This window comes from Henckelia pumila, chromosome 4, assembly GCF_033568475.1.
Source record: "Henckelia pumila isolate YLH828 chromosome 4, ASM3356847v2, whole genome shotgun sequence".
NCBI lineage: Eukaryota > Viridiplantae > Streptophyta > Magnoliopsida > Lamiales > Gesneriaceae > Henckelia > Henckelia pumila.
In genome coordinates, this window is record NC_133123.1 from 137837923 (window position 1) to 137859030 (window position 21108).

A 21108-nucleotide genomic window follows, 5' to 3' on the forward strand; every position below is an offset into this window, starting at 1 on the left:
CCGATGTCACTCTTCATCCCAGGCCACCAATACAATAACTGCAAGTCTCGGTACATCTTCGTACTTTCGGGGTGAATGGAGTACGGAGATGCATGAGCCTCTGCTAGAATCTCGGCTCTCAACTGATCAACGTTCGGTACCCACATCCTCCCACGGTACTGAACGATGCCATCCTCCACTGTATACAAGAGATTACCTCTGGCCTCATCTCTCTGTCTCCATCGCTGTAGCTCCTCATCAGTGGACTGTCCCTCTCTAATCCGATCTCGCAGAACTGGCTGCACCGTCAACACTGACAAGCTCGGTGCATGGCCACTCGGATAGCACTCCAAACCAAATCTCTGAATCTCGGTCTGTAGTGGTAACTGTACAGTCAAACATGATACCACTGACGACTTCCGACTCAAAGCATCTGCCACTACATTAGCCTTACCCGGATGGTAGCTAATGTCACAGTCATAGTCCTTAACAAGCTCAAGCCATCTGCGCTGCCTCATGTTCAACTCCTTCTGGGTGAAGAAGTACTTGAGGCTCTTGTGGTCGGTGAAAATCTTGCACTTCTCGCCGTAAAGATAGTGCCTCCAGATTTTCAACGCAAATACCACTGCTGCAAACTCCAAATCATGCGTCGGATAGTTCTGCTCATGAATCTTCAACTGTCGCGACGCATATGCGATAACTCTGCCACTCTGCATAAGTACTGCGCCCAAACCAAGCTTGGACGCGTCGGTGTACACCACTAACTCCTCATGTGGCACTGTCATAGCTAACACAGGTGCTGAAGTAAGTGCATCCTTCAGCTGATCAAAGCTCCTCTGACAATCTGGACTCCAACTATACTTCGCGTTCTTCTTGGTTAAGGAAGTCAAGGGTACTGCAATAGAGGAAAAATCCTTGATGAACTTCCTATAGTATCCTGCTAAACCCAAGAAGCTACGAATCTCCGAAGCATTCTTTGGAATCCCCCAATCCCTCACTGCCTGTACCTTGGACTGATCCACTGCAATCCCATCCCTAGAAATAATGTGGCCTAGAAACGCCACCTGCTCCAACCAAAACTCACACTTACTGAACTTTGCAAACAGTCGATGCTCCCTCAAAGTCTGCAAGGCTGTATGCAAATGTTGTATATGCTCCTCAATGCTCCTCGAGTAGATCAATATGTCGTCAATGAATACAATGACAAACTGATCTAGATACGGCTGGAAGACACGATGCATGAGATCCATAAAAACTGCTGGAGCATTGGTCAACCCAAAGGGCATCACTAAGAACTCGTAATGCCCATATCGTGTCCTAAAGGCAGTCTTAGACACGTCTGAATCCCTGACTCTCAGCTGATGGTAACCAGATCGCAAATCGATCTTGGAGAATACCGAAGCTCCCTGCAACTGATCGAATAAATCCTCTATCCTCGGTAGTGGATACTTATTCTTCACTGTGACTCTGTTGAGCTCTCGGTAGTCGATGCACAATCTCATGCTGCCGTCCTTCTTCTTCACAAACAACACTGGAGCTCCCCATGGAGAAAAGCTAGGACGAACAAAGCCCTTCTCCAACAGCTCCTGAATCTGCTCCTTCAACTCTCTCATCTCTGTAGGAGCAAGTCGATACGGTGCCTTAGAGATAGGCACAGTATCCGGCAACAACTCAATACTGAACTCCACCTCTCTCACTGGTGGAACTCCTGCAACATCGTCAGGAAAAACATCTGGATAATCACGTACCACCTCTATATCTGATAAAGATCTGCTAGAAACATCTGAGGTAGTGACCACACTAGCAAGAAAACCCTGACATCCATGGCACAACAGTTTCCTCGCACGAACAAGTGATATCATCTGAGGAATACTGCTAGACTGAGATTCAAAGAAAGTAAACATCTCACCTCCTGCTGGCTTCACTGACACTGTCCTACGTCGGAAATCAATCGAAGCTCCATTAACTGATAGCCAGTCCATACCCAAAATCAAGTCAAACCCAGTCAATGGAAGAACCACTAGATCTGCTCGAATGGAGTGTCCCTGCAACTCCAATTCCAGGTCCCTGATGACACTAGTGGTAGTGATAATCTGTCCGGATGGCATGGTAACATCGTAACCACAGTCGACAACCTCCGGTGTAATGCCTATCCGTCTGATAAAATCTCGGGAGATAAACGAATGCGTGGCTCCTGAATCTAGCAACGCAAACGTGGAGTTGCCTCCAACTAGAATTCTCCCTGCACGCAGAAGATTCCCAACAATTCATACCACTACGCTCCCAAGGTTAAAACACTACAACCCTTAATTCTAATCACAAAGAAACAAAATTCTTATTCTAGCATGCTGATAGTTAAACTCAAGTAACAGACATTCAAATATAATCGCAATAAACAAAAGCAAAGAATTGAAAAAAAGGTCTAGGGGTTAGGTATACCGGTGATCAAGGAGGTATCTGGGTCAGCCTCCTCTGCCTGCATCACATATACTCGCCCACTGACGTTCTGCCTCTGTGGGCAGTTGGCAATCTGATGTCCCGGCTCTTTGCAACGATAGCAGACTCCTGCTCCCATAAGACACTGCCCGGAATGCATCTTCTGACACTTCGGACATACTGGATATCTCCCTGGAGTAGGGGCCCCGCCCCTAGTCTGCTGCTGTGGCTTCCCCTGAGGCCTCTGCTGATTCGGGCCCTTAGATGGCCCTGTAGACTGCTTCTTCGCAGGTGGCTGCGAAGATGGTCGCTGATACCCTGTCTGCATAAACTGCCTCTTACCCTGCTGCTCTCTATGTATCTCTCTCCGTCCCTCCTTGGAACGCAAGGCCCTGCTGACTGCAGACTCATATGTAAAGACGTCTGCCATACGCACGTCATGCCTGATCTCAGCCTTCAGGCCCTCCACAAACTGTCGCAGCTTCTCCTGCGGACTATCAGCAATCATGGGCACAAAGTGACAGCCCCTCTCAAACTAGCTCACGTACTCCACAACAGACCTGTCCCCCTGACGGAGACTCATGAACTCCCGGATCATGCGACTGCGCACATCCTCAGTGAAATACTTGGCGTAGAAGATACGCCTGAACTCAGCCCACGTCAGTGTAGGTAAATGGACCCCTCTAACTGCACCCTCCCACCAAAGGGCTGCATCGCCTCGCATCATGTACGTCGCACAGCTCACCATGTCGATGTCTGTGATCCCCATATAGTCGAAGATGGACTCAAGAGAGCGAATCCATCCCTCAGCCACCAAAGGATCGGTGGTCCCCAAAAACTCCTTAGGCCCCTTCTTCTGGAACCTCTCTGCGACGTCCTCCTCATGGGACAGTCTGGGACGGGCAGCCTGCTGCTCCAACAGAGCAGTAATACCCGCCATCATCGTGGCACTGGCCTGCTCCAGTGCTGTCATGGGGTGCTGCTGAGGTGGTGGTGGAGGTGGATGTGGAGGTCTCCCACGTCGGTTCACTTGTCTGGGAGGCATTCTGCACCACCACATATTTATTTACGTAAATCGCCATGCATAACTAAGTGTTTAAAATTAAGGCTAACTTTAAATTCTAGAAATTAAATCATACTATAAACATTAAAACTTACAGACCGGTAGCGTGAATTTCTGAGCTAGCATAGCAGTAGTGCCCCTCCAAGGACCGTGCTCTGATACCAACTGAAACGACCCTAACTCTATAATAAATATGCGGAATTTTTTTTTTTTTTTATACTACTAAATAATTATATGTACATATATGCCCATACATATATGCACAGAATAAAATAATTAAAATAAATACACGACTAAATAAATAAATAATTAAATACTTAAGAAAAATGCATCTTTGAAATAAATAATTATTTGAGTCAACCTCTATAATTCAAAATGTACTGCATAAATAAAATAAATAAAAAGTGTGCATGCACTAAAATATTTAATAAAATATTCAATCACCTCAACCCATGAAAATATTAAAATGTATCATAACATAACATATATGGTGACTCAGAAGCTGTCACGGTCACGGGGCTACTGCAGCACTGCTCATACGTCCTCACCACCGGTAGGAGTAACCTGCTCCTCTACGTACTCACCTGCACCATAACAGTGTAGTGAGCCTAGAGGCCCAACATGCATACTAACAAGGGTTTAAAAATAATTTAAATCAATTTAATCCTAATACATACATATACATGAATGAGCATGCTTAAAATTACATAACATAACTTACTTAAATAAACATAAATAACATAATACATAACATACATAATATTATACATATTTGAGTTGTTGAGCACTTATTTTCTTAACATCGAATGGTCCTATCCGTAAGTGTGACCCATACTTATAGTGCGACTGATCAGTCTAAGAAACCATCGTACGAGGCTGGTGGCGAACCACCCATACATAAATGGCAGAAACTGCCCATACATAAATGGCCACACTACTTCAATTTCCACCTAAAATATTTTATCTGCTCAACCATAGAACTTCAATCATAGCATAAAAATTGATTTCATGAATGCATGTACTTAAATAAATTGTGTGTCCTTCATATATATTTAATTTAATTTTCTTACTAACATATAAATATTAAAATAACTTAAATGCATAAAAATAATTAAATATATAATCAGGACACATGCAATTTTTCTCATGGATGGTCCTGGACTGCTGGCCTTACACTCAAGCTCATTAACTTAAATCTGGCCCATTAACATACTTAAGCCCAATATCTTAAACTTTAAGCCCAATTAATTAATCTAAGCCCAATTAAATTAATTAAGCCCATTAAAATTACACTAAGCCCAATAACTTAAATCTGGCCCATTAACATACTTAAGCCCAATATCTTAAACTTTAAGCCCAATTAATTAATCTAAGCCCAATTAAATTAATTAAGCCCATTAAAATTACACTAAGCCCAATAACACTTAAACTGGCCCATTGGGCCCAAAAGCCCAAAGACTGGCCCAATAACTTTTATGGGCTCAAAAGTCCATAAAATTAATGGACTAACTTAATTAAAATTTTAAAATTTCAAATAAAATTATTTGGGAGTCCAAATAATTTTATTTTAATTTAATTGACTCAAAAACCCATTAATTCATAAAATATTTTAAAAATAAAAAGACTCGAGCCCGGCCCACCAAACCCGGACCCGGACCCACTTAACCCGACCCACTAACTTACTGACCCGACCCGAGCCCCCACGACCCGACCCGGTACCCTAAACCCTAGAACCCGAACCCCCTTACCTCACCAAGGCCGCGGCCGTGAGCAGCAGCCATTCCATGGCTGCTGCCGGCCGGCTCCGGCCGCCCCTGGCCGGAGCGCCGCCGCCCGGACGTAGCCCACGTCCGGGCGGACCTAACCTGTCCGAACCCCAGCCCCCATGCAGCCTATACTAGAAGCCCGAAGGGCCTTCCCTTCGAACCCTAGACCTGCGCCTCTTGGAGGCCGATCGACTCTGGTTGGTTTCCTGGCTTGTTTGGCTCGAGCCACTCGAGCCATTCGAGCCAGGCCACACCCTCACCCCCTTCCAGACCCTCGGCCACCAGTAGACACCACCATGAGCAGAAAAAAAAACGTGCACACCAACAAGAAACCACACGGCCAATTCGGTCTCTACATGGCCAAAGGAAATTTTTCTGAAAATCTTTAAAATTTACGATGCACATCTCAAGAATTCATGCCTTTCACCGAAGTAGTAGAGAAAACGAGAAGGCGACGAGTCCGGGACGACGGGGCGATGACAACCGACTTGAACCTTCAAAAACCGAGGCTATGGTGTTCTTGGAGCTTGCTCGGTGGAGAAGATGAAGATTTATGAGGGTGGCGGCTGATGGAGGGGTTGAGGGATCGGCTAAAGGGGTTTGGGGTAGATTAGGTTTAGGTTTTGATTTAAAATAGGTTTTAAGATAATTAAAAAGGTTTAAATATAAAATTTAAAATTTAAAAAAACTCTAATTAAAAGTTGAAATCTGAAATATTAAGTTAAACATATGAAAATCCCGAAATATTGAATTAAAGGAATTTTAAAAATACTAAAAAGTCAATATTTTGGCTAATTTGAATAAAAATGGACTCCTAAAATTATATAAAATTAAATACTTAAAATTTTGAGATAATAAAACTCAAAATAATATTTTAAGGCTCTAAAAAGGCTCATAAAATAATTTGGGTGGAAAGTCGTCATCTCGTCCGTCCATGGTCCCGTCTACGCGATCAAATAATTAAAATACTAAAAATCATACAAATCACTAATTATGGGTTAAATGCTTAAAAATAAATTAAATCATGCACCAATAGTTCACATAATTATTTAACCCATAAATCATAAATTTAAATAATTAAATATCCTAATTATGCATGCGAATTTACGTATTTAAAAATACCGGGTGTTACAATATAACCGAGAACATTTTATGCAAAAGAGAATTCGATCTCCAACCATTTGACATCTTCATTTTTCTTCTTTTACTAAAATTTCATCACTTCCATGATTTTGTAGAAATCTGTTAAAGAAATCATTTTGAAATAGCTAGATAGGCACCGAAATCCCATTTGTTGCAAGTTTTATGATAGTAGGTATATAGGGCTAACATACCGAACCCAAAATATCGAGTTTTCGGCATATCGTACCGAAATTTTTTCGATATACAGATATTTTTTTAGTATACAGAATTTTTTTTCAGTATTTATACGGTATCAATATGAATTTTTTCTATATCAAAATTTCGAAATTTAAATTTAGATATCGATATGAATTTTTTTCATATCGATATTTTTGATACGATATACCGAAAACTCACCTCTAGCCGTACATATTACGACATGTTATTCTACATAATCAAACTTCAATTTTTATGTTGGGCCTTTCATTGATTTGTATGGACTATGATTGAAATATAGTTTAATGCAGTCTAATCATTTCAAAAAATTATTAAATTGGTTTAATAAAAAAATGTACCAAACAACGAATTAACATAAATAATAATAATAATAATAATAATAATAATAATAATAATAATAATAATAATAACCCACAATCCCAGTGAATCCATTTTGCCTCTTGAAGTTTTGGCTTGAATTTAAATATAATTTAATTTAAAATAATAAATAACAAAGTAGCTCAATCCGAAGAATAATAATAATAATAATAATAATAATAATAATAATAACCACAATCCCAATGAATCCATTCTGCCTGTTGAAGTTTTGGCTTGAATTTAAATATAATTTAATTTAGAATAATAAATAACAAAGTAGCTCAATCCCAAAGCTCTGTTATTTACTTTCCTTTTTAAAAAAAAAAAAAAATTGTAAAGTAGCCCAAACCCCAATCTAAGGAAAATTTCAACCTACCCCATTAGTATTACCTCAAGAGAGACATGTGTATGTATTTTATTTGTTCAAATCATGTGGACCCCATATAATTCAGTGGAACCCACATGATTTGAACCAACCAGTGATTGTCACCTACTCCATGGAATAATACCCATGGGGTAGGATCTAACCTACCCCAATCTAGCTAGTCTTTTCCTAAGGTCCAAAGCTGGTCAAATCATTCCTTCAATTTTTTCCCTTTCTTTTGCAATCATCATTTGGCTTTGTTTATGCTAGCACATGTGCATTGCCCATATGCTTGATCCAAGAGCCCATATATTTTTTCATTTGAGATAATTTTATTTAAAATAATATCATATCAAATGATAAAAATAATGACCGTTAGATCTCATTTGAGCACTACCCCGATGGGGTAGCATAGACAAGACACCTTTGGTGACTGGGTTTGATAAAAATAATGACCGTTAGATCTCATTTGAGCACTACCCCGATGGGGTAGCATAGACAAGACACCTTTGGTGACTGGGTTTCTCGATTATACTTAATTAATTCTTTTCGGCTCTTTACAAGTATTTATTTTTCGAATTATTATCTAATGAATTTGTTTGGTGGGAAGTCTGTAAAAAGATCATGTCACTGAACTTGTTTGATTTTATTTATCATGTCTAGTGTGTGTATATATATATATATATATATATATATATATATATATATATATATATATTCGAACAATGAATTTTGTGGGTTGTTATCTGCATCACAAAGCAAAGTGAATAGCGTCGGGGTTGTCTGGCGAAGACACTCTGACGCTCAAGTCAGTATTTGGCCAATAAAAATTCTAGAGAATTAAAACATGTAACTATAGAGAGCGTATCTTAAAAATGAGAGAACTTGAGATATTTATAGATAGTCGGAGAGTTTAATGATCTTGGGCCTCTTATGGGTTTTTAGGAATTTATGGGTTTTGATAAAATGTTCAATTAAATAACTAAATAATATGAGAGCAAATGGATTGAGTAATTGATCTTGAGTTCGAGAGAAAGTCAAATTGAGTCATAACTTGTCATCTATGGATTGTTTTTTAGTACTTCATAGTCCCTACATCTCAAACATTTAAGTTTGTATGTGTTTTCACGCACATTAAAAAAAAGGTTTTAAGAAACAACTTTGTAAAATAATTTCTCATTTTGTACTATTTAATGAAGATTTTAATATAACAAATTATTTATAAAAATAATTGATGAAATTAATTTAACAGTGATAAAATTGGTAAAAGAATAAGAATGGAAACTAAATTATGTAAATGAGATTGATGAAAAATGAGATGTAATCTAGAATTAGCAATCTCTAAAATAAGTGATTATAGATTATTTTTTTTCACAAATTTGTTAATAAAAAATTCATAATAATTTATTTTTAAAGTTTGCCAACGTATTAATTAAATATAAAAATTAAGGTAAAACTGTGTCAAATCTAAAGTCGGTTCGACCGGTTAATTCACCGCGTGTTTGGCACGGTTGTAGTAGATTCACAGAGCTATCATTGAATTTTCTTTTTCCTCCATGTCCATCCAAACTAAGAAATACCAATTTCCAGCTGTATTGGCTGAGGAGGAACACAATCGCAGCACAAACTGATGACTTCAGGTATAAGGATTTCAATCTTCTTGCCAAATTCTTGCTACAGAGAGATTATTATTGTTTTGGTCTTTTTGTTATCTGGGAATCTAGGTTTTATCTGGGAGACGCCGGATTCTCTATTTTGTGGTCTTAATTCAATGGGGTTCAACTTGGAATTTGGAGTTAATTAATAAAGTTTTTTCTTTTCAATGTAAATTAATCTGTAATTTTGGATTGTTTTCCAGCTTGCATTACTTTTATCTCGGGTGTTTATTTGATTGATCTCTTGTGATCTTTGGTTACTGTGTTGTTGTTTTGTTGATCGTGTTTGGTGGTTAAGCATTTTTTGTTAGAAAATTATGAAGAAGCTGTTTGTTTTTACTAGATACCGCGGCAAACCTTGCGGCCAAGCTTGAATCAGCTTCTCAGTTGAGGGCTGCTCGATTCTTCGTAACGCAAAGGCCATGGCTTGGTAATTATGACTAATCTTATTCCCAGTCACTTATTTTGAATTTAACTTTATCGAACCAATTTCAGTGGCTCCTCTACGTGTATATGCAGGACTTTTTATACGTTAATTTACTGAGTTAGAATGTTGTTGTATGCATTTCTGTGATTGCCAGATCTTTATGGGATTAATGTCAGACCTGTTGCTCCTGTTGGGAGCGTCAGCAGCAAACCATATGTTGATCCAGCACTTATACACAGGTGCTTGCCTGATGAGTTGCTCTTGGAGGTATGACTCGTCTGCAAAGTAAGGATATGTTTCAAACTTGATTACAGTGATAATGCCATATTTTTGTTGCTGTGTTCATGTTTTATATGTACTTCCATGATAACAAAAATGGGGGAAAAAAGGAGATGATTGGTAGGAGTGTTCGGAGGTGGACCACCATTTGAGAAGTGATTATCAGGCCACCATTTTGATTATATCCAATACTATTATGAAGGCGAGTTTTCAAGACTAGAACTGAGCTTCACAAAATAAGGAATGCCTGGATAACACGTTGTGATGTCGATCACCTTTAGGTCTATGATTTCTTTCCGGAACAACCATAAACTGAATGATTTACTGGGACAAGAATGCGATTTTTCTCCTTTTCTCAACCTAATTTCTATCAATGAAGTCTTAATCAATTCCAATTAAGGTTGTTAATATCTTCAGTAAGTAGAACTAAAGCTTGATTCATACTGAAAGTCTTGTCATTTAGTGTCATTCTAAACCTCAGTTTCCGGTTATTACTTAACCAGTTAGACCACATGACAAAAAAGAAGACATACAATAGGTTTGGACTTGTGGATTGCTGTTGAGATGACCAATCATATTGTTTCATTGCAAAAATCTGTACGGGTCTTTGAATAATAATTTCTGTAAATCATGTTCGTTTCTATAATTATTTTCCAAAACTGCGAAGCTTTTCTTCAAAGAAAAATAGTGTCAATTAATTCCCATGGTCATATGTCAATCATATCATCTATTAGGGTATTGCTTTAGCTTGCATATCCTTGGAGGTCATAAATAACGTGTATTAATTGCAGATCTTTTCAAAAATGACTCCATATACCCTAGGGATGGCAGCTTGTGTTTGTCGAAAATGGAGATGTACAATACGTATCCCTGTGTTCTGGCGCATGGCATGTCTAAAAGCTTGGCAGGTGGACACAGTTATTCCTGTTAATCTTTTTGTTATAATTACATGTGCTGGTTTTCATTCTGAGTTCTTTGGTTATGTGGTTAGGTCAATGGACTCACAGAAAATTATAAGATTCTTCATTCTATTTATGATGGTTCATGGAAGAAGATGTGGCTCTTAAGGCCAAGACTTCGAACTGATGGTAAGAGTTTTTAAGTGTATCCTATTTTACCAGCGTATTCTTTTAAACATATACCTCAAGACTCCGGTGACTTGATTTGCTTTCCTCTGTTCCTGGTAAATCCATATGTTATTTTCATGAACATTTTGGGGTCGGATATCATGTCAGAATTTGTTCTACAATTTTTTTTTTTATCTTGGTACCTTGAAGACGATAAATAATAAACTTACAATGTTATTTAGCAGCGAAAATGTTTGGTTGTATGGTTCTGCTGCTAGCATTCAGACATTTCAAAAAAATTTTTTTTTTTTTTTTAATTTATATTTTTGGAACTGTACCACTAGAATTATATATCTAAATGTTAATTTTTTTAATTTATATTTTTGGAACTGTACCACTAGAATTATATATCTAAATGTTAATTTGTAGGTCTTTATGTCAGTCGGAATACCTATATCCGTGCTGGAGTTGCGGAGTGGAAGATCAGTAATCCGGTTCATATTGTACGGTTTATTTATTTTCAGTTGTGATATTCCCGATATAATATTGGTCTGAGTTTGATAAAAACGTGCATTGAGATTCCCGATCAATAGTGTGTTCTTCAATGAGAGAATAGAGTATGTTAGCTAAAAGCTACATGGAATTCATTAGATTATATTCCTTCCGTCATTATTGATGACTATGAATACTCCATCATGTATTCTTTCCGTATTATTGAAACCTCCAGGAAATTTTTCTTGACAGCTTGAGAGATGATTCATATTTAAGATGTCATTAATGTTAATATTTTAATCTTTGGAAGCATTCTGCTTTTTCTAAAGTTTTGATTTTCTTTTATCAACAAAACAATTGAAAAAAGGATTATAGAGGAGAAGAAAATATTTTCTTTTGTGTGTTATCATCCAAGAAATTGAACAAAGCCTATTGGCTTGCTTCCTATTTATCTCCCTGGACGGAAGATAATTATATAGCCAACCTGTTGTGTTTTTCATTCCAGGTGTGCTATTTTCGGTACTTGAGATTTTATCCTTCTGGAAGGTTTCTCTATAAGGTCAGAATTGTTCACCGGTGTTTCGATGTAGTTCAGTTTCAGAATTGTCTCTTGGCATTTGATTCCGATACCTTTTCTCTTCTTGCCATTGTTGATAGAACTCATCACAAAAAGTAAAAGATGTGGTGAAATGCATGAATTTTCGGGCCACAAAAGCTGATTGTGTTTTTAGTGGGCAGTACACTCTTACCGAAGACAAGGTTAGATTTTTCAATTCGCTGTTTGAAGCTGTTTCACTTTCGTAATGCATATTATTCTGAATGACATAATCATTTTCAGGTTGAGGCTGCTCTTTTATATCCTGGCTTGCGACCAACTGTGCTAAGAATCCGCTTGAGGTACTTTTGAGAGTTCACCATATCGGAACAATAAAAAAAGATATTTCATTTGTGAATATTTTCTCGTTTTATGAGTGAATATGAATATTAAGATTCTGTCTCTTCGTAAGATTTGATGTTTCCCTAACTTTGTGTAATGTCATCTAGGTTGAGGGGCACCACGGTAGGTGCTAACAATAGAATGGATCTGCTCTCGCTCGTAACCAGTGGTGTGAATGATGCAGAGGCCAGCGGGCCGGATGAGGAGATTCTTGGAGTAGTTGAAGGGTGGGAAGAAGATGAAACCCATAATCCTGATGTTCCAGCTATTTCACATAGAAGGGGTTTGACTGCTTTCGTCTTCGTGCCATTTGATGAAGTACGTATTTCTTTCCTCCGTTGATGTCTCGACTACACTTTATTTCGTATTTAGGTTATTTTCATGTTGGATGGATCAGTGAGGAACCCTGGATCATCTAAATATGCTAGACTCCTAAGCTTTTTTTAGATTGATCGCCATACACGTGTTTGAGAGGTTTTAGACCCAATGGCTGATTTACACTATAAGGTGCTAATGAATCAAATTAAGGTGCATAATTCATAATTTGAGCTCAGGTTCGAATATGTTTTAGCTGGTTCGAAACATGAAACTTGAAAATTGAATTATTCTGGGCTGAGTTGAAGTTCTTATTCGAAGAAGGTTTTTGTGATCGAGCGATATTGAGCAGATGCTCAGAATATTGCTTGAGCTCATTAGTTTGTTTAAGAAGCTCCATCACTATCAAACAAAATAATTTAAGCTCGACTTAGGATTTGATATATTCGAACATGATCAAAGTCGGGTCTGTTCAATATATTTGTACTCAGTGTGGACCAGTGAGAGAAACCTTAGATCATCTCAAACAATGTATCGGTTGTACGTACAGAATTTTGCTTAGAGTTTGTATTCAAGTTTATCTTTGACCTGCATATGGTAGGTTGGGACATCGGTATTGAATCTGCCTGTGGACAAGATGGATTATTTTGTACCTGGTTGATTGGAGCTCTGCAGTGGAAACCTCCTGTATTCGGATAAGATCGCGGTTGCTGTTATTGTATGTAGATCTGTAAATAGAGCTATAATCTATTTTGTAATACATATGAATTATATCCTGGTGGTTGTTCTTTTGTCATGAAACATGCGGAACTTCTGCGTAGCTTCTATTGCCGTCTTGCAATTTGCCACATAAATTTCAATATAAATATATAATATGTACATATTGTTGTGTGTGAATGGCTGTGATCCATGTATCTCTATTTACATGCTCTTTTTAGTGTTACATGACCACTCAAAACAGTCCGACCAGTTGGTCTCAGGTTCGATTCTCACTGATTGCGGGTAGTTTTCCTAATTTATTTAGGTAGATTTAAGTAGTTTTTTTGCCCGAGATAAGCAAGTCTCGGGTCGATGCTCAAGTCCTGTTGTAATTAATTACTTGTAATCTTGTATTTGCCAAAAAAAAAAAAAATCCGGCTAAAGGTAGAGTCCACTTAATTTTTGTGTTAGTAAATTTAGTTCACTTGACCTGTAAGTTTTCAAGAATGTAAATGCGGTAAAAGCAGAAGGAATCAAAGAATAAAAAATTAATGGAAAAGAAAGAAAGTTAAGAAGATAATTTTATTCATGGATTTGGGCAAATTCATCAGTTAAAACAACACTGTTCGCAACAAAGAGCAGCCGCCTGAGCCTCACATGCTAGACTTCACATCTTCCTTGTACACCATGGAATTCCAAGATGGGTTCCGCGGAAGAAATGTATCCTGCGCACATTCAACTAGTTTCAGATGCAATCCCTAGAGTTGGGGCGAGCGAGGGATGAAGAAATAAGCTTACAGAGACATAGGAGCAAGTGGGTACGACGGATAAAGACTGCGCCTCCGCGTGAGAGAAGGCGGCGACGCAGAGGTGAGCGGCCAGACCCAAGCCCCTCTTGCTCGGCGGAACGTAAGTGTGAAGCAAGTCCAACACTTTGCCGCCGCCGCCGCCTCTCAACTGGTACTCGATGTATGCTTCTCTGTCTCGTGTCTCGAATTTCCTCTCTTTCTCATTCCAAACTATGCTATTCTCACCTTCGTCGTTGCTTTCTCTTTGTTTTTCCATTTCTCTTGACCTTGGCCTTCTCTATCGACTCGTCTGTATTTATCTAGGGTTTTCAATTGGGAAATTCTTTGCCCTCCCAACTCGGGGATCTGTTTCTTGGTGGGGACTGGGCAATTAGTCAAGTTACCTAAATCCCGCGTTTCGTATTTTTTTTTAATCTTTTACCAATATATATATATATATATATCACCATTTTTTATATCAAATAAAATTATATATATTTTTGATATAAAAAAATGGTGATATATTTAACCAAAAAAATGGAGGGACATTTTTTTTTTGAACAAAACATCATATTACTGCTTAATATCAAGTCTTACAAGACAAATCATCCAAAAAGGAAAATCATCTTACTTAAAACACCCAGCTATGTTTTAAAAAAAAAATTTTATTTGTATTTTGTGTGTATGCATGCAAATTTAAGTATATCACCATTTTTTTATCAAATAAAATTCTATATATATTGGTAAAAAAAATACGAAACACGGGATTGAGGTAACTGGACTAATTGCCCTATATATATAGGATTGAGGTAACTTGACTAATTTCCATATATATATATATTTTCTTAACAAGAATCGACGACCATAATCCGATCTAATTCATGAAAATATTTTTTTATGCCATATATGTTACTTTTCTCAATAGATATAAATCGAATCATCACAAAAATATAAATTTGTGAAACGATCTCACAATAAACTTATTATTTTGAAAATAAGTTTGGCTCTTTAGTGCCATCTCTTTCATTTAGTTTTGGTTTTTATATTTTTAAAATTAAGGAGTCGGACTCCTTAACTTTTACTTATGTATTTTATTTTTGAAAAATACAGAGTGTACAAGTAGTTTTACACCTCACAATAAACTTATATGAATCTAATTGACTCGACTTCTGATTTAAGATAGACTGTCTCAAAACAAGCCAACTTTTAGTTTAAATTTGTGGCCGATAAGTACGGTTTCTTTGTGTCTTTTGCCTTTTAGTGAACAAGTACAGCTTCCTTCGGCAAAGGGATTAGGGTTCATCGTACGTGGACTGTGTATGTGCTGGGGATTTCCACGTGGCGGCATCTTCATGCTTCTCTGAATAATAATTAGTTAAATGAAAAATTATTTTTTTGTCATATATATTTGTTATTTTGCGATTTCGGTTTTTTATATTTTTAGATTTCAGTTTTAGTTCATAATCTTTATTTTTTTGGCAATTTTAGTCTTTTTTAGATGTGGCGCTGATGTGGATTTGACGTGTATAGTGCCACGTAAGCATTTTCGAATAAAAAAGACTAAAATTGCCAAAAATCGAAACATGCAGGACTAAAACTGAAATATTAAAACATAGAGAATCAAAATCACAAAATGACAAACATACAAGACCAAAATTACTGTTTTCCTTTAGTTAAATTCATCTTTAATAAAATTTTCTAATCTTTTAAAATCATTTTGTCAATTAAATGTCATGACATAATCGCAATTGAAAATTAATAACACTCAGCTCTATCCAAATCATACATGGTGAGGATTACAATCAGTTAATTAGACTATGTTATATCGGTAATATTTCTTTTTCTATTCCAGTAATTATGTAAGTCCCTCATATTTTAATAAAAATTGACATATGTGTTGATAATTAAATGACTAATAGTTGATCATATTATAAGGAAAGTAATACTACGTACAGAATGTATCATATATAGTCGATGCGACAATTTTGTAGAAATATAAGATTGCTGTGTGATCATTTCTTAGTGGTAAAGGTAAAGGACATGGTTTGCAAAACGAGCAATTGTTGGGAAATAAATTGTGGAATTTTTTTATTACTTTAAATTAAATGACAATTTATCTGTATCTTGCATGTATACAATGATAGAAATACGTTATTGAATAATTGTCTTCGTATGTATCTTACTTTACGAGCATCAAGATGGTCCTGAAATTGCGAATTGCGATGGGCTAAAAAAATCATGTTTTTTTTATTTTTAATTTTTTTGTAATTTTATTATTTTTGGTCAAACTTGATTAATTTTTCTGATATATTAATTGGCCGGCTAACATATCTCTCTACTCTTTATCATTTTCTAGGTTTCTTTTGTATACTTTTGTTTTTAATTTTCTCTACTGTTTTGCATATTATTGAACGAATATATGGATTATGATATTTACAGTTTACTTGAAAATATACACACACACACACACACACATATATATATATATATATATATATATAAAGAAAAATATTTTTAACGAGGCCGAATTATTTGTAAAAATACATATAAATTTTATAAAGATTAATGTCCCAATTTCATTCCACGAGGACTCCCTCTCTATTCACATAATATATATATTATTTTTTAAAGCAATAATAAGAATAATGGAACGTGTTTCATTGCCAATATTAAAATATCTAGAGTCGTGCAGCAACATTATATTGATTATTGAAATCGATTAGTAGCTTGATTTCTGACATTACTTAGCTGTTTTTTAATTGTTTACGCATCAAGGATATTACAATTTACACATGTTTAATTTAATTTTCTGTATAATCTGTTATAAAATAATCTTGCTATTTTAATTAACAAACAGTATGATCGGTGTAAAAAAAAATCCGTAAATAATGATGTAACTTAAAATATAGTTTTAAGTTTTCAAAGATTGGTGTATAGCTGTGATGGTTACAAACTTACATCTGCGTGCGTCACAAAATATAGTTTAAGTTTTCAAAGAACGTTACAAACTTGCATCTGCGTGCGTCACAAATTAAATACTATGCATTTTATGATAATTTTGTTCTAATTTAATCAGCACTTATATTTTTTATTTGTATTTTCCATTGAAATAAGTTATATTTTTTTATTATTAATATAATATAGGTTGTAATCTTCTCTTCCGTCTCGTTGTAAAAAATAAATTATTTAGAATCTCAGATGCTGCTTTGACCTACGATATTTTAAAATAATATGCTATATATATTCATCGTACGAAAACATTAAAATTATACTTGAATGTTTAAAAGGCAATTGACTTCATTGCCAGTCCTTTCATTTAATTATCAGCATTTGAAATTATTTCATTTTGTCGAATTTGAGTTTTCTTTCTTCTCTTTTGTTTTTTTTTAAAAAAAAATTTCATATATATGTTTATCGTGCCTTGAGAAAAACAAAAACAAAAAATCCTTTAATTTTGCTAACAACTATATCAGACCACTATTTATATTATACAATCTCTTTACCATTTTAAGGAAAAAATTTAATTTTATATATTTCTTAAAATTTCAAAGAAAAAATTGACAGAATCAGAGCTTAATGTTTTTTAACGTGGGAGTCCTCAACCGCTTTTTGATGCGCATTGGATAAACATTCAGACTAACGCAATAGCTTGCAAACTACGCTAGCTAGTCAGGTAAACCAATCGAAAGCCTGATAACTGACCAAGTGTTCACCTATTTCACCAACTAAAACATCACTCGAGAGCGAAACTCGAAAGCGAATAAGAGCTTATTGTTGTGATCCGTCAATGACACACTCCTGTTACTTTGGCTTTGTCTTCATGGCAATGTCACGTGTAGAAGGACGATATAACCCTCTCTTTTTGAGTCGTTTTGTAACTAATGACTGACTTTAATTTGTACAATTGATTGATAGCAAAATAACTAAATTTCAGAAACCAAAAAAAAAAAAAAATCAAAGTTAATTAAAGTATTCTAGATAGGGGTGGGTTTTGGGTATACCGTATCAAAAATATTGGTATAAAAAAAATTCATATCGATACCGATATCGATATCGAAATTTCGAAATTTTGGTATGGAAAAAATCCATACTAATACCGTATAGATACCATAAAAAATGCTATATACCAAAAAAACAAATATATATCAAAAAAATTTCGGTACGATATTCTGAAAATTCGGTATTTTGATTCGATATCACAGCCCTAATTCTAAATATATGGTCAAGTTACATGTTTATATACCCTATTATTAGGGTTTAAGTGCTAATAAGAAATTAATTGGAGATTTGATATATATTTATACTCGTTTTTTTGTTATTTGCGCTCTATTTATAATTAATTTTGCACTGTATTTTACATAATAAATCGAATTTAGATAGCACAAAATGGAGTATAATTAAATATCAACTCTTAATTAATAATTGTGGTCTTAATGAATGCATCAAATGACCTAAAACCGAAGCATCTGGTGCAAGTCTAGATCCCTCGCCCAACTCTTGAAAATGATTTACAATGACACAAACTCTTATTAGAATGTTTTACAAGTCAATTTTGTTACACTAATTTTTTATCTGATTCGATTATAATATTTTTTTATCATGAATATTATATTTTACTTCATTCATAGATCAAATTAATTTATCTCACGAATATAAATTCACGATAGAGTCTGAAGAAAACCTATATTTAACAAAATAAGAATCGATTCCCTTTTTATTTTCTTTCTATGTTTTCCTAGGCTAAAGTACCCAATGAAGTGCACAAAAAAGGAGAAAACAAAGTGCTCTAGAGTAGCAGATATTGCTTATTTAAGGTTATTTACCACAGCGGATAGAGACAAAAGCACTCCATGTGCATAAGCTGATAAGCATTAAATAAAAATAAAATAAGTTGTGGACATAAATGCTTTTTCATATAAGTACAAAAAAAATTTATGAAAGTACATTTACGTGTCCGTATAGTATCCTGTTGCCCAACATCGAAATTGACAATAAGTTTATAATATAATTATATCCATGTTGTGTAAAATATTTTTAAAAATGTCATGAAATATCCAAATATTATACACAAATTAAATTTCATGATTTCTTGGGTGAACACACAACATTGTGAACATGGCTAATTAAATTGCAGCTAGACCACCTGTGAATTGTGATATATTCCGATTTTAGAGAGTAATACCATTTTTATTATAACTACATAAAAAGATTGAAATAAGGATTTAATTACCGATTTAAAAGTACAGGGAATCAATTTAACTTATTAGTCGTATCATGAGGATTTTAGAGTACATATGAAAACGAATAATGTCGATCGGAGGTGTATATATATGTAATTTACACGTATTAACATACGAAGACACACATTAAAAAAGAGAGATTAATTAAATTTCCAATGACGACAAAATGGTGTGCGTAATTCAATTTACCTTTTTTTTCTAATGAATTATCAATTTATCATAGGTACAAAATGAAAAAAAACATTTTTTTTCTTCCATTAGCTTGGGTTCGCCCGCCCTCGCCCACTCTCCTGCGCACTCGAGATAATAATTCAGTAAACATGAGTTAGTCTTGTATGACTCGCGGACCTTTATCCATAAAATAAGTCGATTTGATTCATACTTATAATTAAAATTAATATTTTTTATATATAATATTTTTAATTTTTTTTATAAATCGAATGAAATAAAATTTCACATCAAAATAAATCCGTGAGATCAATTTATAAAAGTTATATTCGATGTAAAATTTAGGAGCTTTAAGTTGCCGTCCGTTGACCCAAAAACTCATTAAATTCCCTCGACTTAATTGATTGAGGTTACGTGAACACTTCGCCCACATATGTTGTAGGCATATTTTAACTTTTTCTATTATTGCAATTTTGATATTGTATGTTTGTTATTTTGTGATTTTGTTTATATTTCAGTTTTAATCATGCATGTTCTCATTTTTTTGTGATTTAAGTCATTTTTGTTCGAAAAATGCTTACGTGACACTATGCACGTCAAATCCACGTCAAAACTGCATTGATGACACATCAACGCCACATTGAAAAAATTCTAAAATTGCAAAAAACAAAAACAAAAAAAACAAAGAAGGCGAAATAAAACTGAAGGTTTTATTGGCTTTCCATGATTTTATTGGCATCGAAACTAATACGAGGGCAGAGCTATGTGCTATCCTTAAGGGGTTGCAGATCTGTCAGTTGTTTAATTTTTTTTCATTACTTTTCAAAGTTGATTCGATGACAGCTTTAGCCATTATTGATGCAGACACTTCTAGTTGGGATCTTCTATTTTGACGCAAATTCAGGACATCCTTCATTCTTCCTTAGTGTGGAAAAATTATTTCTACAAAGAAACTAATGCGGCTGCAGATGAGTTAGCTAATCTGGGTTTGATTAATGGCTGGGTTTTGTTGGGTTCGGATGAGATTCATGGACAGCTAAAAGGGATTTGCAGATTGGATCGTTCTGGTCTGCATTATATTCGGATATCTTAATAGCTTATTTTATTAGCCTTTTGATTTGTTGCTTTCAAATTACTGATTAATTCTTGTAATTTTTGGGAGATTTTGGTCTATTCCCCCTCTCATATATTTCTATTTTATTAATCTAATAAACAGGTAAGGGTCCCCGCCTAACCCCGCCACAAAAAAAATAAAAAAAATAAAACTGAAATCTGAAAATATAGATGATTGAAATCGCAAAATGACAAATATACAAAATTAACAAACAATTTTTCCTATTTTTTTTTAAGAGTTGGGGAAAGTATTGATATATTGGACTATGAACTTGATATTTTCTCTCCAATTTGAAAAGATTTTTGTAGTACGATTGAGTTATGAGTTATCAACCAGCATGCTTCGATATTTGTTAATAAATTTAGAGGAAATATACATGACGCGCGTGATCTCAATGTCCACTCCGCCAATTCAGAGAACCTAGCCTTTATACAACTTTATAATATTTTATATACGTGATGCAAATTTTAAAAAATAAAAAGAAAAATTGTCCTTTATGCATGCGATTTTAGTCATTTTTTTCACCAATGTATTGATGCAAATAAACAAATATAATTGATTAAGATTGAATTCAAATATGTCAAAAAAAATGGGAAATGATTT

The 21108-nt window shown here is 35.1% G+C and overlaps 2 protein-coding genes across 2 annotated transcripts; one reads left to right on the forward strand and one right to left on the reverse strand.

The window, feature by feature from the left end:
* Nucleotides 1-8814: 8814 nt before the first annotated feature.
* LOC140860067 (F-box protein 7) lies at nt 8815-13401 on the forward strand. The gene is made up of 11 exons (XM_073262835.1): nt 8815-8964; nt 9323-9409; nt 9561-9673; nt 10477-10593; nt 10677-10773; nt 11182-11255; nt 11750-11803; nt 11902-12003; nt 12083-12141; nt 12289-12499; nt 13098-13401. Exons 1-11 carry the CDS (start codon nt 8955-8957, stop codon nt 13155-13157), a joined length of 984 nt encoding a protein of 327 aa, XP_073118936.1. The 5' UTR covers nt 8815-8954; the 3' UTR covers nt 13158-13401.
* Nucleotides 13402-13758: 357 nt separating this feature from the next.
* LOC140860068 (acetyltransferase At1g77540-like) lies at nt 13759-14385 on the reverse strand. Its single transcript, XM_073262836.1, has 2 exons — nt 13994-14385; nt 13759-13920 (listed from the first exon to the last, which is right to left on the reverse strand). The coding sequence occupies exons 1-2, from the start codon at nt 14258-14260 to the stop codon at nt 13849-13851; spliced, it is 339 nt and encodes a 112-aa protein (XP_073118937.1). The 5' UTR covers nt 14261-14385; the 3' UTR covers nt 13759-13848.
* Nucleotides 14386-21108: the final 6723 nt, after the last annotated feature.

Coding starts and splice junctions, on each gene's coding strand:
- LOC140860068 (XM_073262836.1), bottom strand. CDS start 14,260: ATGGAAAAACAAAGAGAAAGCAACGACGAAGGTGAGAATAGCATAGTT. Junction 13,921..13,993: donor CCACTTGCTCCTATGTCTCT/GTAAGCTTATTT, acceptor GAATGTGCGCAG/GATACATTTCTTCCGCGGAA.
- LOC140860067 (XM_073262835.1), top strand. Junction 9,674..10,476: donor CTGATGAGTTGCTCTTGGAG/GTATGACTCGTC, acceptor TATTAATTGCAG/ATCTTTTCAAAAATGACTCC. Junction 11,804..11,901: donor CTGGAAGGTTTCTCTATAAG/GTCAGAATTGTT, acceptor CATTGTTGATAG/AACTCATCACAAAAAGTAAA.